Source organism: Silene latifolia, chromosome 6, assembly GCF_048544455.1.
Source record: "Silene latifolia isolate original U9 population chromosome 6, ASM4854445v1, whole genome shotgun sequence".
NCBI lineage: Eukaryota > Viridiplantae > Streptophyta > Magnoliopsida > Caryophyllales > Caryophyllaceae > Silene > Silene latifolia.
In genome coordinates this window covers 5,675,189-5,695,471 of record NC_133531.1, presented here as the reverse complement: position 1 = coordinate 5,695,471, position 20,283 = coordinate 5,675,189, and the positions used below count along the sequence as shown (strand labels likewise).

The following is a 20,283-nucleotide window of genomic DNA, read 5'->3' as shown; positions in this document are numbered from 1 at the left end:
ATGTTGAATGGTTATTCTCATTGATCTTAATCATCGACAGAGGAATACATATATACATACACCTACAACACCAAAGATATGCGTCTATAATATCTTACAAAGAAAGGCAACTATATAATCTACTTTACTTAAAACACAATATTTACATATCACCATATCAAAAGAATATCATGTAAATCTTATGGTATATTTCATGATATTCTTATAGTAGTTCTGTGCAATATCTTTGGTGTGTATTATGGTTACCATTATGATGCATACAATACCAGAGGTTCGTGTAACAACGTCTAATTTCGTTTGTAATCCTTTTTTCCTGGTTTTACAAGCAGTAATCTTGTTTGCTTTGATTTTTCGATTTTAATGATGAAAAATCATGCAGGTGTTTACCTTCATGATCCAGCAACTATAATTGCTGCTATAGATCCTTCAGTGGTTACTTGCACAGAAGGCGTAGTCCGAGTTCAAAGAACCGGCATCACCAGAGGCCTCACTTTACTATACAACAATCAGAAAAGGTTTGTTTCGAAGACTTATATGAAACAGTGTTACATTTAACAGTCTCACAAGTAAATCAGTCTCATACAAGACTCATGAGATATTACTCATCCATAACGTGTCATGTGAAATCGGATAAATCAATATTTCATTTACGAAACAAAATTCAATCCCGATTTTTTTTTTTTTTTTAAATATACTAATTTACTTGGTTTCTTATTTTATTGTATAGGTTTGGAGAAGTTACAGAATGGTGCAATAAACCAAGTGTAACGGTTGCAATCACAGTTGATGCACAAAAAGTGGTCAAGATGGTCATGGACCGACTTATAAATTCATAACTTATGGTACTAACTTATAAATTGCCCAATTCAAGAAAATCTCTCAAGTCATACCTCATGTCATTTTTTTGGGTGCAAACTGGGTCGACAGTCGTGTATAATTCTCTCACCGCGGGTGCTTTATGTAATTTAAAGTTATTTTGTACCACAACATTTGTTCTTGTATTTATTCGTCGATGTTTTCATCCCACTATTACTTTTCAATCACAGAAAGCCGAAGAAATTGCTGGTCTCTCGTGTAACGGATTTCAAATTGCGACGGAGAAAATATGACCATTTTATAATAAAAAAGCGAATAACCAATTTAACCATCCACAAATTCTTATTTATGATAACAGTTACGGAGTACATTTTATTAAAATGGTCACATTTTTGTCATAAATTAGAACAACAACATCAGAGCCTTAATCCCAAAATGATTTGGGGTCGGCTGACATGAATCATCTTTTCGAACCGTCTATGAGTGAACGCACGCTTCAAAATGCGAATAAAAAAAGGGAAGATGAAAAACAAAAGGGAAGAACGAAAATGTAATGGAAAGTCAAGGTGAACTTAGGGGTTTTAAAATTGAATTCCGTCTTTCTTTTATAAAAAACTTAAAATTTAAATCGAGAGAAAAGATTAAAACGATTTTTAAAAACCGAAATAGAGTTAAGGATCCGAAAAATGAACCAGGTAAAATCTATAAGAAAGTGGTTGGTGAAAAAGTGTAATAAAGGTGAGAAAAATAAATAAATTAATTTCTTTAAATTAAATAAAAAAAACACTAAATCTGTCAAAAAACATCAAATACATTTACCAACCGAAATAAATTAGAACCTGTGAAGGAAATTAATAGATGGTGTATAACGCAATTTATTTTCGCAGTACGTTTTTTACTCATTTCAGTACATTTTGTACTGAACTTTCCATTTGGTTACCCCTAGCTAAAAAAATATCAAACCTAATTCTCTCTCACTCCTCTCCATTGATAACTCTTCAATCCCTCCAAAAATACCCAAATTTATTCAATTATGAATGATAATAAAGCATGTATTCATCTATTATTATTAATTAAATTGATTATTTGTGATTATTTGTTACTATAATTTTGTATCTTTTGTTAATTAGGGTCTATGTTCAATATAATTAAGGGTTATATTGGTGAGGATGGTGGAGTGTTGGATTAATTTACTGAGATGTTGCCGGTGAAATGGTTGTTTGCCGCCGGCGAGAAGGACGGCAGAGAGGTCGCCGACAGCCGTTCGACGGGGGAAGGGATGGGAGGGAGAGATAGATAGATAGGGAGAGGGACAATGTGTTGCTCTGGGGTGTCGGTGGGAGGTAGGTGCGGGTCGCCGGCGGTGAGGATGTGCAGGAGTAGGTGGCCGACGAGTCTGGATGGGTGGCCGGCGCCGATGGTGGTGTTTGTGGTTGATGTGTAGTATAAGTACACTATAGTACGTTTTTCTGTGTGTTTTTTGATTTTTTTTTTTAATTGATGTACTACGAGTCTACGAAGTACATGGAGAATACCACTAGAGAGTAGAGATATGAGAGAGAAAGTGGTAGGGGAAATGAAGAGGGTATATTTGTCAATATTGTACTGTAATGAGTAAAATGTGTACTGCGAAAATCAGCACCCTTCTCTAATCACTCGTTCACCTTAGACCTTAGTTTACAAGTTGGTAAATGAAGCTAAATAATTCGTCTAACTGTAATTTGGGTTGAAATAAATGGAACTTTTTGAGAGGGACATGACTCACATGACTACATACATATATGAATGCCATTGAAGAAAGGCTATGTCGACTGGACGTAGTGCTGTCTTATCTATGACGTTGAAATATCGAGTTGTTAAAATAAAATTAGAGTTCTTTTACAAGTCTGAATTTCATACTAAAACAAATTGATAGCTAGATGAGTAATTCATTTGTTTGTAAAGTGTTCAATTCTCTACTCTTTCGTCAATGTGAGAAATAATATCGTCGTTAACATGCTGGTTTCATGGATAAGATCGTCCAATACACTTATACCATACTCCCAACAAATTGTAAATACATGAATGAAGACGATAATCGTTCACTAAGTAATCCAAATTCGGGATATGAATTCATTAGGATCATGATTCTTGTGGCGGCGTAATTAAAGACGGGTGAATGTGAATGTGAATGTGAAATTTAAACCATAACCAAAATTGCTTTCAACAAATGAGAAAATCGCGTCACAAAATACACAGTACCGCCATAATGGACTAAATGTCCGATATTCTAGTTAGTAGTCACAAGTCACAACATAACACATTATGAGAAAATAGTCACGGAATCCACATTGTACAAGTCACAACATAACACATTTGTCTTAGGCTGAGTGATTGCTACAGAGAGCGCCTAACTTCGAAATTTCGAAGATTAGCACGAAAAAACCACGATAAATATTTCCAGTGTCTTGTTTTTTTGTAATTGTCGAAAAAAAACATGCCTACTGCTGACTGCTGAGTGTGACATGCACTGATCGGACTTACCATCTACTACCGAGTACAAGTCCAAGCTTGGAAAAATCAGCCCTGGTCTGGCCATCACATATTATTTGCCACGACAGTAAGTTTAGTTTGTCATCGACGTAAAATAAATCGGGTAATTTCAGGTTTGGCTTTGTCGTATCGATATCTTCTCAAGGACGGGTTGGTGACCATTACCATTTCTTTTTCCTTGCGTGTTCCATCGCGCTTGGTAAGAATTGTTACGGCCCCTGCAGGGTAATAACAAGCGCGATTACCGGAAAAAGATTACACAAATCAAAACAAAAAGCTACAAGAACTCTATTGTTTTTAGTCTTCACAATCAACATCACTTAAACTTAAACAAGTGGTCAGGGATTCGATTCCTGACTCTTGCGAATGAAAAAGCCAAACTTGGGAGAGGTTCACCCATTAAATTGCCTTCAGTATCCCGAAGGAGATTGCCTCAGCTGTCGTTAGGGGATACTCTTGGTCAACACCAAAAAAAAAAAAAAATCAACATCACTTCACCTCCCACAAATGACTATTGCCAAACTAAGAAATGCAATAACAGAATAAGTCGTCATTTAGTTATTTTTATCTATATAAATAGATTAAAAAGCTAAAGAACATCTCAGTGAGTTCACACATAAAAGCAGCCTACAAACATGAAGCCTAACCATCTCAAAACAACTGATAATACTTCAAGTTTTATTTGTTGCCTCTTTAGAAAACTAACCTTTCTTGTTTTCCTTGTGTTTGCAATGCAACAGATTTCAAGAACTGAATCCCTTCCCAGTAGTTTTGATCATCCAGGCAATGAAACTGACCGCATTGCATTGTTGGCCATCAAAAACCAACTAATAGATCATCATCCCAAGGGGATTCTGAGCTCATGGAACAGCTCAATTCATCACTGTATTTGGGAGGGAGTTACTTGTGACCACAAACATAATCGAGTGACTAATTTAACGCTCCATTCCAGCGGCTTGTCAGGTACCATATCGCCTTTTATAGGAAACCTCAGCTTCCTTCATACCCTCTATCTCTACAATAATAGTCTCTCGGGCCAAATCCCGAGCAGCTTGGGTGGTTTATTCAGGTTGCAGAATCTAGGGCTAAACAAAAACGCACTAGTAGGTGGAATTCCAGCGAACTTGTCTGGCTGCATAAACCTCCAATTTCTCGACATAAAATACAACCATCTAGAGGGAGCTGTACCAGCAGAATTAAGAGCATTGTCGAAACTAGAGTATTTTTTCATGGACTCCAATAACCTTACAGGACCTCTATTTGATATCATACAAAACTTTACCTTCTTAGAAAAAGTATCTGCCGCTTACAATGCATTTACAGGAACAATCCCGAATAGCATTGATAGAATGCGGAACCTAACTAGCATTTGTCTTCGAGGGAACAAACTCTCGGGAATACTTCCCATGTCTCTTTTCAATCTCTCCTCTCTTCAAAATCTTGATCTTTCTAATAATTTGTTACATGGACAGCTTCCATCCCAAATGGGCTTCAATGCTTCTGGTCTGAAATGGTTTGATCTATCTGAAAATAGCTTTTCAGGATCAATCCCGACCATGACAAACTTCACAAGCCTTGAGCAAATCATTCTCGAAAACAATTACTTTACTGGGATGGTTCCTCATGGGTTTCAACAATTTCGAAATTTAACTTCTTTATTTCTCTCGTATAACAACCTTCAAGGCGACATCAACTTTATAAATACACTAGTTAACTGTACCCAATTAAAATTCCTCACATTGAGCGGAAATGATTTTTCTGGAATATTACCCAATTCTATAGCTAACTTATCCTCTGTAGTACATCTCACGGTTGGAGATAGTATGATAAGTGGAATACTTCCTCCCGGTATTACTAATCTCATTAACCTTGAGGAATTGATTATCGGTAACAGCAAGTTGACAGCATCTATTCCTCATGATATTGGGAAGCTCTACAAATTGGAGACTCTTGATTTGCATTCCAATAGAATCACGGGTAAGATTCCCGATTCTTTGGGAAACTTATCACGTTTAAGTAGACTTGACCTAAGCGATAACAAATTGGAAGAGAGTATACCTGGAAGCATCCAAAATTGTCAGAGCTTGTTGTACTTGAATTTATCGTACAATGAACTCAATGGAACCTTGGACAAGGGACAATTTAAAGGATCAGCTACATTTATTGGACTAGATTTGTCCCATAATAATTTGGAAGGTTCCCTGCCTTTGGAGATTAGTAAGCAAACCAGCCTCGTAACCTTGAGAATGTCAAGGAATAAGTTTTCAGGCCTACTTCCAGATGGTCTTAGTGAGAGTACTGAGCTTCAGAGCTTGTACATGGACGGGAATTCCTTCCATGGAGAAATTCCTTTATCGTACTCTTCTTTGGCTAGCCTTCAAGAAATTGATTTTTCTCGGAACAATTTGTCTGGTCCTATTCCGGTCTTTTTATCAACAATTCCCTCGATATATTTCCTAGACTTATCCCACAACTTTTTTCAAGGATCGGTTCCGACAAATTCAGTATTTGCAAATGCAAGTGCAATCTTTCTTGACGGCAACACCGGACTTTGTGGAGGTATTCCGCAGTTGCATTTACCCAAATGCACAGAAAGGAATAACAAACTAATGTCCTATGCCTTTAGGTTAATAATTCTAGTTCTAGGTGGACTTCTTGGAGGGCTGGCCATAGTGACAGGGATATACCTGGTTCGTGTCAGGAAGAAAAAAGCACCTCTTTCATCAGATCCAGTGCTGGCAAAAGCATTCATGAAAGTGTCGTATGACATGCTACTCAAAGCGACAGGTGGATTCTCTTCAGAGAGCTTAGTTGGTTCAGGGTCTTCAGGATCTGTGTATAAGGGGATCTTGGATGGAAATACGGTTGCTGTGAAAGTTCTCAATTCGAAACATTGTGATGCATCAAAGAGCTTCCTGTCAGAATGCAATGCTTTGAGGAATGCCCGTCACCGGAATCTGGTTGCCATCGTAACAGCTTGCGCAAGTATTGACTTCCAAGGAAATGATTTTAGAGCTCTAGTATACGAGTTCATGCCCAACGGAAGTCTTGATAGATGGCTACATGGATTTGATGGAAACATGAGCCTTCTTCAAAGGGTGGGTATAGCAATTGATGTGGCTCATGCACTCATCTATCTCCACCAGGAGATAGAAAATCCAATTGTGCATCGTGACCTCAAACCAAGCAACATATTGCTCGATAATGACATGGTCGCCCATGTTGGAGATTTCGGATTAGCAAAGTTTCTTACTCAACCCCTTCATATAAATCAAAGTAGCACCGCAGGATTCAGGGGCACTATTGGCTACGCTGCTCCAGGTAATATCATTTTAAAAAAATTCCTCTTGCATGTAATTTAGATTTCTAGTCCACATTCTCTGTTTCCCCGACTAAGCTTTGTTATTGAATTCAATGTTAAGAGTACGGCCTAGGAAGTGAAGCATCTGCTGCTGGAGATGTTTACAGCTATGGGATATTGCTTCTTGAGCTCATGACAGGAAAAAGTCCAACCGACAACATGTTCAAGGACGATTACAACCTTCATATGTATGCAGAAGCAGCATTACCTGACCAAGTGTTACAGATTGTAGACCCAGCACTTGAAGAAGACAATCTCAAAGAAGACGCTGATGATAGAACTGCAATCCAAGATGAATGTCAACAAAGAGTGGAATGCATTTGTTCGGTAATTACTGTTGGTGTATCGTGCTCCAACCATTTGCCACACGATAGAATGAAACTAACAGATGCCATAATCAAGCTTCAATCAGCAAGAGACAACCTTCTCGATACGAAGTAGGATAGGCGGACTATCCCTGCATACATCATGAAAATAACAGATGGCACATTGATTTCATCTAGAGGGAGCTACCATAAAATAAAATAATCCATAGCATATCATTTTAGACCAAGGTTATGAAGCTTTTATAGAGAATGTCTAGCTACTGTCACACATACAGAACAACACCAAAATTATGTTTAGTAAATAAAACATGTTCCATTTGCAGTCTCATTAATCTCACAAATAGTCAATCTATCACTTCCCCTAATCTTTTCATTAGTCTTACACAATCTCTATCAATAATACTATTAGCAAGCATGAATAGCAGGAACTAGCACATGAAAATAATATGCAGTTGTTGTACAATGAAAAACAAATAGTACAAGTCGAAATCCAGATAAATAATCACAAATGCTAAACCTTAACAATAATACAATCAATCCTCCAACACTTAGCTACTAGCTAAGATTTCCAACTATGCTTAACTCGGGATATTAAGCATACACTCACTCTTATTTTACAACAAAACATAACTAGTGATGACCTTTATATATAAGGTCCAAGTTCTAACTCCAATATAGCCAGAGCATCCGCAACAATGGGGTTCCCCATATTTTATCTCTCTTTTTCTTATTCGTCCACCTCATTTTCCACTAATTTTTCCATCTACCCTCCCCAATCTATAACCATATTTATGCAACAATGGGGTTCCCCATTTACCTATAAAAAATTGGGAACCTCCCCAAAAGGAACATAATTTACCCTTGCTTTTCTTTGGGAACCCTCCCTAACATTTACACTTAGTAACATATAGTATTACTTAAAGAATAACATTAATAACCTATCTACAAACTAGTAACCATTAAAGACTCTAAATGCTATATTCAAAACCTTGACTTTAACTTATGCCTAGGATTAATGTTGGGATTACTTTCCCAACAAACCTCCCCTTAAGTCCAACATTACTTTGGACTTGTCCATCATCATCGAGCGGAGCGACCCAACCTTTACCTGGAAGCACCTCCCCTTCACTTGAGAGTACATCCCCTTGAACTAACCCATCTTCAACACCAACATCCCCTTAAGTCCAACACAATTATATTTCACAGATATTCAACAGAATTAGGATTATTTTTGCAGTTTAATAGCTAATTGAACAATACTTCTTTGCAATTAAATCAAAATCATGCAATCAACTGCAGGAATTAACACATTCAATCATAACTGTATGATGAATACAAAGAATATGATTTCTTCGACAATTAGTTAAAGACAATCCTGGATCATAAAATCCCTAATTACAAACGATTTTGCTAAATAAATGATTTTCTACCTGATCCTCGTGCAAAATGCTAGCATTCGTAGTTTCCAAGTTACTTGAATTTCAAGCTTGAACCAATTTGGGGATTCATCTCTAAACTAATTTGCCGGGGTTGATTTCCGTCAGCATTAAATTTGTCGTTGAAAACCACAAATTTGTAGTTGTAACTTATATTCTCTCGTATAGCCCTCAACTTTTTCATTTTCTATGATATACCCCTCTTTTCATGCAAAAAAACTTTGACCGTTAATAACTCTTGGCTACAAGTTCAGAATACGATAAACCTTTTTTTTTCAAATTGACCGTCTTTAAGAGGTCTTCCGTGTGAAAAAAAATTCACCGACGTTTCAACTCATAGTCGGAAATTATGGTCGGTCAAAGTTTATTCGTTAAAAAATGTTTGACCAACCATAACTACCGGCTACGAGTTCAAAAAGCGGTGATTTTTTTTTTCAAATTGAAGGCCTTGACGAGATAATTGGTTTGAAAAAAAAATTACCATTTCCTGAACTCGTAACAGAGAATTATTGTCGGTCAAAGATTTTTTATGAAAAACGAGGGGTACACAATAGAAAACGAAAAAGTTCAAAGGTACACGAGAGAATAACCCTAACTTTTTTTTTTTTTTTTTTTTTTATAAAGGGAGTCACAAATGCAATTTTGATGGGACAGGGTTTGACCCCAAGTCATACCGAGTAGACAACTAGACATATACTCGGGACGGGCTGGCCAGGGACGGGTCAGACTGGATATGCTTGACCCGAGGCGGGCTAGGTCAGGTTGGTAGGCCTTACCATTTTTTTATTTTTTTTTATTTTTGGCGGGCCAAGGGTGGGTCGGGCTGGAATTTTAGGACTCGAGCCAATGGCGGGCAGGGCCAAGTTGCATAAAATAACGGGCCAAGCCGTGCCGAGTTCGGGTCAGCCAGTGCTGATGGCCCGCTCTAATACGAGTAAGTATCATCGGCTCATCGTTACTTTACCAACTAATTAGTTGACATCTGCCCTATGTTATGACTTGTGAGAGACGAAAGTGGCATAACTTGGCGCAATGGTGCATAATAGCATATGTAATTTTTCACCGGCGGTAAGGTTAGCCAAAGGATCCATGTATTAATATTGTAGACGGATTCAAGCCTACGACCTATTTACACGTCGGAATGCATAACATGATATGCATTTTAAAATTAAATTAATCTGAATTTCTTCATATATCGAACTCAAATTTGAAAATAAAAAAATTCTTGATATCTAGTACTATATATTAATCTGAATCTGTTTGAATTTGAAAAACTATAAACCTAAATCATATTCAAAAATGTCGGATTAAAATACGACTAGACGTCTTCCTAGCTATTTAATCAAAAAGTCTATAAAAATCTTAGGGTTATTCTACGTAGTAACCCTGTGTTTTTCTGAAATCTAGCTGGTAACCCTTCGTTTTTCAACTGCCCACATGGTAACCCTGAACTTATGAAAAAAGGTTCTCCATGACCCTCAACTTTTATTCCGTTAAAAAACTCCGTTAGTTTGAATGTTTATCGAGACTTGGGCTTGTCTTTTACACTTCAAATGCTTAAATGACCAAGTAACTATGGTTTTCTCAACTCAATTAAAATAAATAAACCACGAATTTTGCTAACAAATAATTATATTATAGGTGTGTTAAGAGTATAATTCATAACATTTTTATTATCATTCTTATTATTATCATCATTTTTATTGCTTAGCAAAGAATATTAAAGTAGTAAATATATTGAAAAACATCTTACTTTGTTTTTGTTATAAATTATATTAGATTATAATTGATATTATATTATTATTATTTTTATAAAGAAAAAACAAAGGTAAGATGTGGATCGGTATTTTTACTACTTTAATATTATTTGTTAAACAATAAAAATGATGATAATAATAATAATGATAATAATAAAATTATGAATTATACTCTTTAAGTCTTACCACTCCTAAAATATAATTATTTGTTAGGAAAATTTGGGGTATATTTATTTAATTGAGTTGAGAAGAGCATAGTTAGTTGGCCATTTAAGCATTTTGAACTCTAAAAAACAAGCCCAAGTCCCAATAAACATACGCAAACTAACGAGTTTTTAACTAATAAAAAGTTGGGGTCACGGAGAACTTTTTTTGATAAGTTCAGGGTTACCATGTGGGTGGTTGAAAAATGAAGGGTTACCAGCTAGAATTCAAAAAAACACAGGGTTACCGCGTAGAATAACCCAAAATCTTAATTAGATTATATCAAAGTTGAATTTTGAAGAAGTAACCCATGAGATTGATCCGGACTCAAATCTTCAGTGAGAAAAACTTTGGACAAAAAATCCTGAAAACGAGTCGAATAAAGCGTAGGCTTCACAGATGAGATTTCCCTGGCATCATATTGCAATGACTTGTAAGCATGCTCTAAACGTTTGATCATGTTGTAGCTTTGTAAGAAGTCTATAATTCCTATATATAATAGCACACTTGATCTTTCTGCTACTATTGGTTTTCTGCCTGTTGTTGTTGATCCCTCCTTCATGCTCCGAGATATTTTTACAGCTCGTGCTGGAATTTTCGCTCCAAATCTTGTTGGGTTCCTATAGTCATGCAACATCGTCACAGATTATGTTATAAACAGTTGCAGGCAAATCTGAGTAACATGGATTACATGTTACAACTAACCTATCAGCGTCTGTAAAGAAGTCAGAAAGCGTAGGATCTCTATTAAGACGAGGTTGGAATTTGTCGTTAGAAGAAGGATCAGTCCCATTTTGTTCATGAAACAAGTCATCACGTGGCGACTGATCAGTTACTATCTCCGCTTGTACCATTTGTTGAAAATTTCTCTCATCTTTATTGGCTGCAGGTGACAGTAGCATTCAAATTTTGAAGTTTTTTTTTTTTTTTTAACTGCATGAACCAATACCAAGAAATAAGAACGAGTACCTCGAGATGGGTGCTCTATATGTACACCGAGAAGTAGACTGTAATCCATAATGAATTGATCCTCCAAGAACTTGCAGTCTATCTTGATCTGTCTGTTAATCATAAGACACGATAAAGATTTGCGCATCAAGATTTCAGAATAAGTGAGGTATAAGTATCTCCTACCGACAGCTAGGGGAATCTCCTTCGGGGTACTGAAGGCAATTTAATGGGTAGACCCTCCCAAGTTTGGCTTTTTCTTTCGCAAGAGTCAGGAATCGAACCCCTGACCACTTGTTTAAGAGATGAGAGCCCTTACCATTCATATCAGCCAACATTGGTATTTTACATATCCTTAGTAAATGTCGTCTAGCATTCTCTTAATGAATTAGTCATAAGGGTTTAAGAAAACACAAAGTTGGGTAAACTCACTCTAATAGTTGATGTCGAATTGGAGAATCAAGATAGAAACACAGATCAAATTCTAAGTCCTTCAATGTCAACCGCGACTGTGTTCCGGTTTTTGTAGGGTTTCTTCCTTGTGAAGACCCTTTAAGATCATACTCCCTGTGAATTTGCAGTTCTGTTTGTATCAGATTTTCCATAACAACAAAATATATCTGCATGTTACAAAAACACTTTGTTAGCTTATTCAGTTTCAGATTTCATATTACTTCGACACTTCACTTTGGTTGTCGATACAAATTTGCCTCAAATACATTCTGACAGCCACTCACGCGGCCACGCCAGAGACTGAGTAACAAGAGAATTATAACTCAGTTCCCAAGACGTCCAATAAGTGGATTATACTACGTCAGATGATATAGTTTTTGAGCATTAGGATAAAGTTTTTGAGTTTTAATTTAAAAAATTTGAGTTTTATTATAAAGTTTTTAAGTTCATTTACTTAAACATTAATCTCAAAAAGTTCTCCATATTTGAGTTAGTACATCTGATGTATAATCTTTTTTCTCCAAGACGTCTTACTCGAATTTCACTGCTCAAAATCTCATATACAGTTACCTTTGGACCTCCATTGCCAGATCTTGCAGCATGAAGGCCATAAATCTTTGCTAACAGAGAACTACTGTTCTTTTCGAGATGGCGAGAATAACTCGGGAGCAACTCCATAAGCACCTGCAAGATGTTCAGATGCAATACTTGCAACTTAAAAAACTGCAGAAATCTGATTTCAAGTAATAAAAAACTAACTGCATTTTAACTGATAGATTCACCATTATATTTGAAGTGAGTTATTGGAGGCTGTCAGGGTTTGCGCCTCACTGGCTCTGATACCATGATAGATGAACCATCTCAACCAAAACCTTATGGTGATGGTTATATCCTATTATTAACATCATTGGGTTTAGAACGCGACTAATCTTAGTTTGAAAATGCGCAAGGCGCATTGAGGCGCTAAAGGGCCAAGGCGATGAGGCGCAAAGCGCAAGGTGAAGGCGCGCGCCTTTTGGACGCGAGACGCCCTATTTTCGATAAATTTGTAATTTCCAAATAATTTTTTTTGCAACAATAACCTTTTTAGGAGTTTTCAAGTTGGCTAACATGTCAACGAGCAAAGTTGGGAATAAAGGGGAACAGGAATGGTGAGTCATGTCTAAAAGATATGGAAAGTGCGTACTAGTTGTTAGGTGAGCCTTGTCTAAAAGGCGCACCTAAAATGCACAGAGGCGTTTTGGCTAGTGCCTCATCTAAGGCGCGCCTTAGGCGCGCTTTTTTAAACTAAGCGACTAATGTGAGTAAAAAAAAAAACAAAATGAACAACCTTAGCCTCAGATTTACGCAACATTTTGATGACGAATCTATTATCAGGACGAACATAAAAGGGTCTACCACAGTAACCTCGCATTGCCAGTTCCATAAGAGTCTCATGGTTACATACTGACAGCATATAATCCTCGTAACTAACATTTCCAAGCTCTTGTATGCTTCTACATCCCAAAATAACACGATCAAAGACGGTCTTGTATAAGAATTCATGAACGGCTAATAAGAATAGAGTTGAAGTAAAAACAGCACCTGAAACTGGCAGTGCAGTAATCTTTCCACACAAATTCGGCGATTGTGCCAGGAGGTAGATTTTGTTTAGAGTATTGTATCTTAGTACTTCTTGAAGATTTGAATTTTGAAGAAAGTTGTTTCCTGAGCAAGGCCATCCACCTGCAATTTTTACAAAATGTCCGCTAGCTCAACTGGTAAATATTTCCGGGTGATCAGAAAGTGAGGCCCCTAATAATGTTTTACGGAGTAATTAATTATTAACCAACAAAACATTAAATTATGAAGGTAAAAGTTGTTAATTTTTGTCACATTTTTTGATTTTTCATTTTCAAATTTCACCTTTTTTCATTAGTAATTCATCCCTTCTGAAAATTTCCGCATGAATTAATTAATCACATATTGACAAATAAAAGCATAATATGTTATGGTTAATTCAATCTAATGATACCGAAATCTTAAACAATATCAAATACACGATAAATTAAATTAAATTAAATTACATAAATAAGGATACCTTATTTTCTTCTCAAATAACCAATGAAGAAAAAGAGAAAAATGCAGAAAATCCTCTCATACACCAAAAGGAGATGTCAAAGTGGCATAACATCCATAAAAAATTAAATCCTTTTTCCTTTTGTTTTATTTGAATTTATGAAAGGATTAATATTTAATTGAAAAGATGAAATCGAGACGAAAGGCAACAAAATGGGAGAATTACTTTAATTTATTTTTGAAAAAAAATATATTCGAATATCAGAATAATAATACAAAAAACAGAGTTTAATATGAGTGTCAAAGATTGAATAAAGTTGAATGAAATAAAAGGAAGTTTGTGTAAAACGAGTTTTTTTTATGATCGTTTTTGTTCTTTTCAAACACGATAAATTGATATAAAATGTAATTGGGGAATTATTTCTTTGTTAGATTCCGGTAGATGCCTTATGCCTAGATGGGGTTGAAATTCGAAAATGCGGAAATTGCAATTTTAATGGGAATAGATTTAATGTGGAAATACAAACGTGTAAAATTGTAATTTTGTTGTTGGCGGCAAAATCAGTTGTGGTCGTTATTTCATGGTCCTATCTTTCTTTCAACGTCACTAACACAATACGGCAATACCCATCTCTCGCGTGCATTGTCATATGATGAGGTAGGATACCATCATAAATGCGGGGTGGATCTAGGGGGGCTAGTAGGGGGGGCTCGCTTCGGCCGACGGTCTAAAATTTAAAAATTTTTAGTTAAAGTTTTCCAACTTTTTCCGAATTTTCCTTGAACCATTACTCATTTGCCCCCGTTGGTGTCAATTTTTAACTCCGCCACTAAATGGACTCCTTTACTTTGGCAAAATGATGGGTTACTAAAAATTAGCCTAAGATAGGCGATACTTAATGTAAAAACGTTCGATAACTTAATTCGAGAATGGTTGCAGATAATATGTATACAACATTCATGAATAGAGTTGATTAATAATCGTTAATAATCACGAGATATTCCTCATTTTCATACTTCATAGAAGTACCTTTTATGAAAGTATTATATATTATACAACTAGTTTGAATGCCCGTGCGTTGCAACGGGGTAATTAGCTTATTTATAATGCAAAAAAAAAAAACGTTATAAGCGTTTAACATTTACATTATATGTCTAATGATTTGTTTACATATTATTATAATATCTCTTTCAAAAAAAAATAAAAGATTAATATATATGTGGGATAATTCTACTATTTATAAGTATATTCACAAAAATTGGATTTTTTTTTTCTGATGTGGGACAATTCTAATATTTATACGTAATAAATATTTATCAAACCTGCATTATTTTTTAATGTGGGACAAATAACATACTCAGAATTACTTCATCTTTTTTGCACTTAGTTCGACATCCAACCAGATCTCGAATACCGAATACAGACAATTGCTACTCATTATATCTAATAGTTATATTTAAATTTAATAATATGATCAAGTACTCCTCATTAATATTTGTACGGTGTTTTTCTTCAAAAAAAATTTAACATAATTGAGATACGGAAATTTCCCGTGGTACCCCTTAATTTTTTTAGATTTTCCATGTTACCCCTACTTTTAAAAATCTGCCTATGGTACCCTTGAGGTTCCATTTTTTTTGCTCATGGTACCCCCTAATGTAAATGTTGTTAAATGGACGTTAAGTTTGATGGTGTGACAATAAAATAACAATTAAAAAATAATACTCCCTTTATTGTTTTATTGATACGGATATCTCTCTTTTAAATGTAAATTATAATATTGGAAATTTCTCATGGTAACCTTGAACTTTGATAGATTACACATGCTACCATTGACGTTTGTTTTCTATTTTTTTTTATCATAATTAAAATTAATAGGTGCAAATGATAAGAACCTATACTCTAATGATAGAAATATTTTTTAACACAATTCTAATTATATTATTTAAACATAGTATATTTACCACACCTACATTATTTTTCAATATGGGACATATAAAATCTATAGGTAGAAAATATAATGATATATATATTTTTAAGAGCTCTCCAAGACAATACTTAAGCGACTCAAAAGATTTTGGGTTGATGCCTAAGTTCCAAGGATGCTCATAGAATCACCCACCTTATGTTATATTTCGATGTGGGAAAATTCTATTTTTTATATGTAGTATATTTATCACACCTATATTATTTTTCAATGTGGGAGATATAACATACGATGAAATACACCATCTTTAATATGTGCAAATTAAATGAAATCTATATATACTCTAATGATAACATTTCTTACCATGAATCTAATAATATTATTTTCATAATTTTTTTACCTACATTATTTTGTCAAATGAAATTTAAAAGTTTTTATATAAAAATTAGAAACATTACTTGAATATAAAATAAGAAAATACATAGTATATATTATAATAACTAAAAGATTTTTCAAACATTAACTTAGGTTAGAAATCATTATTGTAGAGACAGTAATACAAACTCTTTTAAGAGTTATCTCTGACAATACTTAAGATCATCATGCCTTATGGTAATCTTCCGTTGTGGGACAATTCAAATATTTATACATAGTATATTCACCACACTTACGTTACTTTTCAATGTAGGACAAATAACATACTAAGTACACCATTTTTTTTTGCACCTACTTTGACATCAACCCGATTTAATAATGAGAAAATACAATACAATACAATATACACTCTAATGATAGCATTTTTTTTGTCACAATCTAATTATATAATTTTCATACGATACTTTTTTTTTCAAATGAAATATAAAGTTTTTATATCAAAATTATAAACATCACTTTAATATAATATAGAGAATGTATATATATGAGACATTTCTATTATTTATACATAATATATTCACAACACCTACATTATTTTTCAATATGGGACATATAACATACTAAAAAGTCTATATCTTTTATATCAAAAATTTTTGGATTAATACATAAGTTTCAAGGATGCCTCCTATTTATATTTATAGAATCACCCTACCGTATACTATTATTTCAATGTGAGATACATAATTTAATTATTTAGACGTAATATGTTCATAATGCCTACATTATTTTTCAATGTGAAAGATATAACATACCAAGAAATACATGTCTCTTCTTAAAAAACCACTATTGTATACATATTATTTTTCTTTGAAGGTAAAATCACTTAGTCTCGATCATTAGATATGGATCTCTACATCGTACATATAACGACTCATTAACGCTCTATTACTGCATTCAGAAGACAGCCATTAGTAAATCTTTATTAGTTTTCTATTGTGTGTCAAGAGACTACCATTAGTAAAACCTTTAGTTATTTTTTGATTTTCTTGTTCATGTTCTTAACTCTTTCCCGGGTAGTTCTCAACGATTTCCACTTTATTTTTTATATCATATCGTAAATAATGATAGAAAATCTTAAGAGCTCTTTAAAACAATATTTATGAGACTCAAAAAATTTTGGGTGGATACATAAGTTTCAAATATGCATCCTATTTATAATCATAGGATCACATCACCTTATACTAATCTTTCGATGTGGGACAATTTTACTATTTATATATAATATATTCACCACACCTACTTATTTTCCAATGTGGGACAAAACATACTAAAAAGTACACAATTTTACGTATTAAGAAGTACACCATCTTTAATATGTGCAAATAATATGAAATTTATACTCTAATGATAGCATTTTTTAACACAAAGCTAATTATATTATTTTCATAATTTTTTTAACGATATTTTTTTGCCAAATGAAATTTAAAAGTTTGATATAAAAATTGGAAATATCACTTGAATATAATTTAGGAAATATACATATTATAATAATTAAAAGATTTTCCACTTTATTTTTTACATCAAAAATTATACTTTCCTAAATTGATTTTTGATGATGTGGACGCTCTCAGATCGCTCGAAAAAACTCTCTTTTATATATATATATAGATATATAGATAACTATACTACAAGTAATTTTTAATGCTGAACTTTTAGTTGAGACAGAAGTCATGTGAACAATAGGTCCTAAGTTCGAATCTTGTGTTGTACAATCTTAATGCCTCGACAAGACAATAAATGTTGTAATATTTGGTGTCCCATTGTGTGTGCCACACCACTTAGCTTCTAACACCTCAACAAATTAGTATATATATTGTAATATTTTATTTTACCACAAGTGATGTGTCAAAATGTAAGTGGTGTGGCACACACAATGAGACACAAAAGTGAGACAGAAGATCCTCACTGAATTCTTTGAGTTTGATACACTCCTTGCCATATTAAAATACAGAATCACCCCATTTTAGAAGTTATCAAAATTTTGGGACAACCCAAAATAGCAATTTAGTTAATGTTATTTTTTATTGTGTGATATTTTAGATTATTGGTTAGGACGGAAGTATTGTGGACAATAGGTCCCAGGTCGAATTCCCCCTCCCCTCTATTGTAATGCGACTAAGTGTGCTTCGATTGACCAAAAAAAAAAAAAAATCAATGTTGATCTATTTTTTCTATTAGTTGCTTAAATTTTCTGCAAATTTCTGTCAGCCAAATGAATTTTCCACTCGGATTTTACGTGATCATTGATCAATGTTAAACAGATTCAGCAACAAGATATGATGCAATAGATCTTGCGTAAGGGATGTGCAGCTGAGTAAGCAACTTGATCTCCACACTCGATAAGAGTGCATGCACGTATTTCGAATCAAACCTGCACTCTTATCGAGAGAGGACATCCCGGTTTACCAAAAAAAAAAAGAGTGAATTAATAAGTATCTGCATATATACTAGTCCGTGATGATGGCTACTGCAAGTCATCGTAGCTAGTAGCTCGTAACATCATCAAACCGAGACCATAGCACTAAAAGAACCTCACCAGTCACCAGCAACAACAACAATAACAACAACAACAACAACAACAACAACAAAGCCTTAATCCCAAAATGATAATAAAGAACCTCACCGGCATCAAAAAAAAAATTAAGTCCACCCCGTTAAACGAAAAAGTATAGATAGATAAAAAAAATAACACGACAAATTAAACGTAGTCTTTTTTGAATATTTGTCCAAGAAAATTTAGTAAAATTGCAATTTATTTTTTTTAAAACGGGACGACAGCCTTTTCTTGCTCATCTGGCCTTAATTCACAGTTGGGGGAAATTATCTAAAGCATACTGCAAGACCAAATAGTTTTTATTGCCAAATGCCAAGCACATGGCTTGGCCCTTAGGCTATACTACAGTTTTACATTCTGGCCATCATCCTGGCACAAATATGCTTATAAAACAGCAAATCATGCATCACCATGACATTACTTAGTGGTCCTGGGTCTACTTCTATGGGAAAGAGCATGTGCCCATCTAGTTTCAACTTTCAATAACAGAAAAGTATTGATACTCGTGCCGTTGCGAAATCCCATTGTTTATAGGTAGAACTGATAAACGGGTCATTCTGGACGAGTCATTTCGAAACGACTTTGGTTACCTTTCAAAGCTTTCCCTTTTGAAGAACAAACATCTAATCTATTCCACAATGCAGGAAATCAACAAATTTGCTCAGGGGAAACACAGTAACACACATACAAGTTTTAAACTCTAGGTGAAAAAATGTTGTGGAAGCAAAGAAACAAACAGAAAGGTCTGTGACATCTTTGTCCACTCCTCTATATAAAACAACAACAACAACAACAACATCAGAGCCTTAATCCCAAAATGATTTGGGGTCGGCTGACATGAATCATCCTTTAGAACCGTCCATGGATAGACGCACACCTCAAAATGCGAATAGACAAGGGGAAATGAAAAACAAAGGGAGAGCGAAAATGTAATGCAAAGTCAAGTTAAACTGACAGGTTTTAAAATCGAATTCCGGATTTTTTTTATAAAAACTTAAAGTTTAAATCGAGAGAAAAGATTAAAACGATTTTGAAAACTGAAATATAATTAAGGATCCGGAATGCCTTAAAAGTAAACCAAGTAAAATATATAAGAAAGTGGTTGGTAAAAAAGTGTAATAAAGGAGACAAGAACAAATAATTTAATTCTTGTTTAAGATGACGATATCCGTTTTAAACTTAAAACGGGTCAAACACAGTTAGATGAGACAAAAGGAGGATGTTTAAGGACTAACAAAATGTTTGTCCTACATATGCAAGTGTGTGAGAGCATATTTGACTCGTTTTCCATTATAAGGCGGATACTGCCATCCTAAGAGAGACTCGATAACCATTTGTTGTTTTAGGGTATTAACAAACAAACAAAACAAAGGAGATTTGGTAAAAAAAAAAAAAAATGGATTGAATTATTTTCCAATCCCTAGGTGTCCAGAACTTGTACTTTGAGGTGCAGCTGTGAAAGCAAAAGAATATGG

General features: G+C 34.4%; 3 protein-coding genes and 1 long non-coding RNA gene across 4 annotated transcripts; 2 read left to right on the top strand and 2 right to left on the bottom strand.

Annotated features, from left to right (window-relative positions):
• On the top strand, positions 1-1,067 carry LOC141587436 (putative uridine nucleosidase 2). Its single transcript, XM_074408922.1, has 4 exons — positions 1-10; positions 209-271; positions 380-515; positions 728-1,067. Exons 1-4 carry the CDS (start codon positions 1-3, stop codon positions 834-836), a joined length of 318 nt encoding a protein of 105 aa, XP_074265023.1. The 3' UTR covers positions 837-1,067.
• A 1,989-nt stretch (positions 1,068-3,056) lies between these two features.
• LOC141586138 (uncharacterized) lies at positions 3,057-8,633 on the bottom strand. The gene is made up of 3 exons (XR_012519469.1): positions 8,466-8,633; positions 4,055-7,166; positions 3,057-3,566 (listed from the first exon to the last, which is right to left on the bottom strand). It is a non-coding gene; the product is annotated as an uncharacterized LOC141586138 (long non-coding RNA).
• On the top strand, positions 3,935-7,150 carry LOC141586137 (uncharacterized). Its single transcript, XM_074407269.1, has 2 exons — positions 3,935-6,669; positions 6,771-7,150. The coding sequence occupies exons 1-2, from the start codon at positions 3,984-3,986 to the stop codon at positions 7,148-7,150; spliced, it is 3,066 nt and encodes a 1,021-aa protein (XP_074263370.1). The 5' UTR covers positions 3,935-3,983.
• Positions 8,634-10,691: 2,058 nt separating the features above from the next.
• Positions 10,692-14,057, bottom strand: LOC141658500 (phosphatidylinositol 4-phosphate 5-kinase 10-like). The gene is made up of 8 exons (XM_074465439.1): positions 13,914-14,057; positions 13,418-13,558; positions 13,164-13,329; positions 12,404-12,517; positions 11,813-12,000; positions 11,402-11,493; positions 11,138-11,315; positions 10,692-11,052 (listed from the first exon to the last, which is right to left on the bottom strand). Exons 2-8 carry the CDS (start codon positions 13,552-13,554, stop codon positions 10,710-10,712), a joined length of 1,218 nt encoding a protein of 405 aa, XP_074321540.1. The 5' UTR covers positions 13,555-13,558; positions 13,914-14,057; the 3' UTR covers positions 10,692-10,709.
• Positions 14,058-20,283: the final 6,226 nt, after the last annotated feature.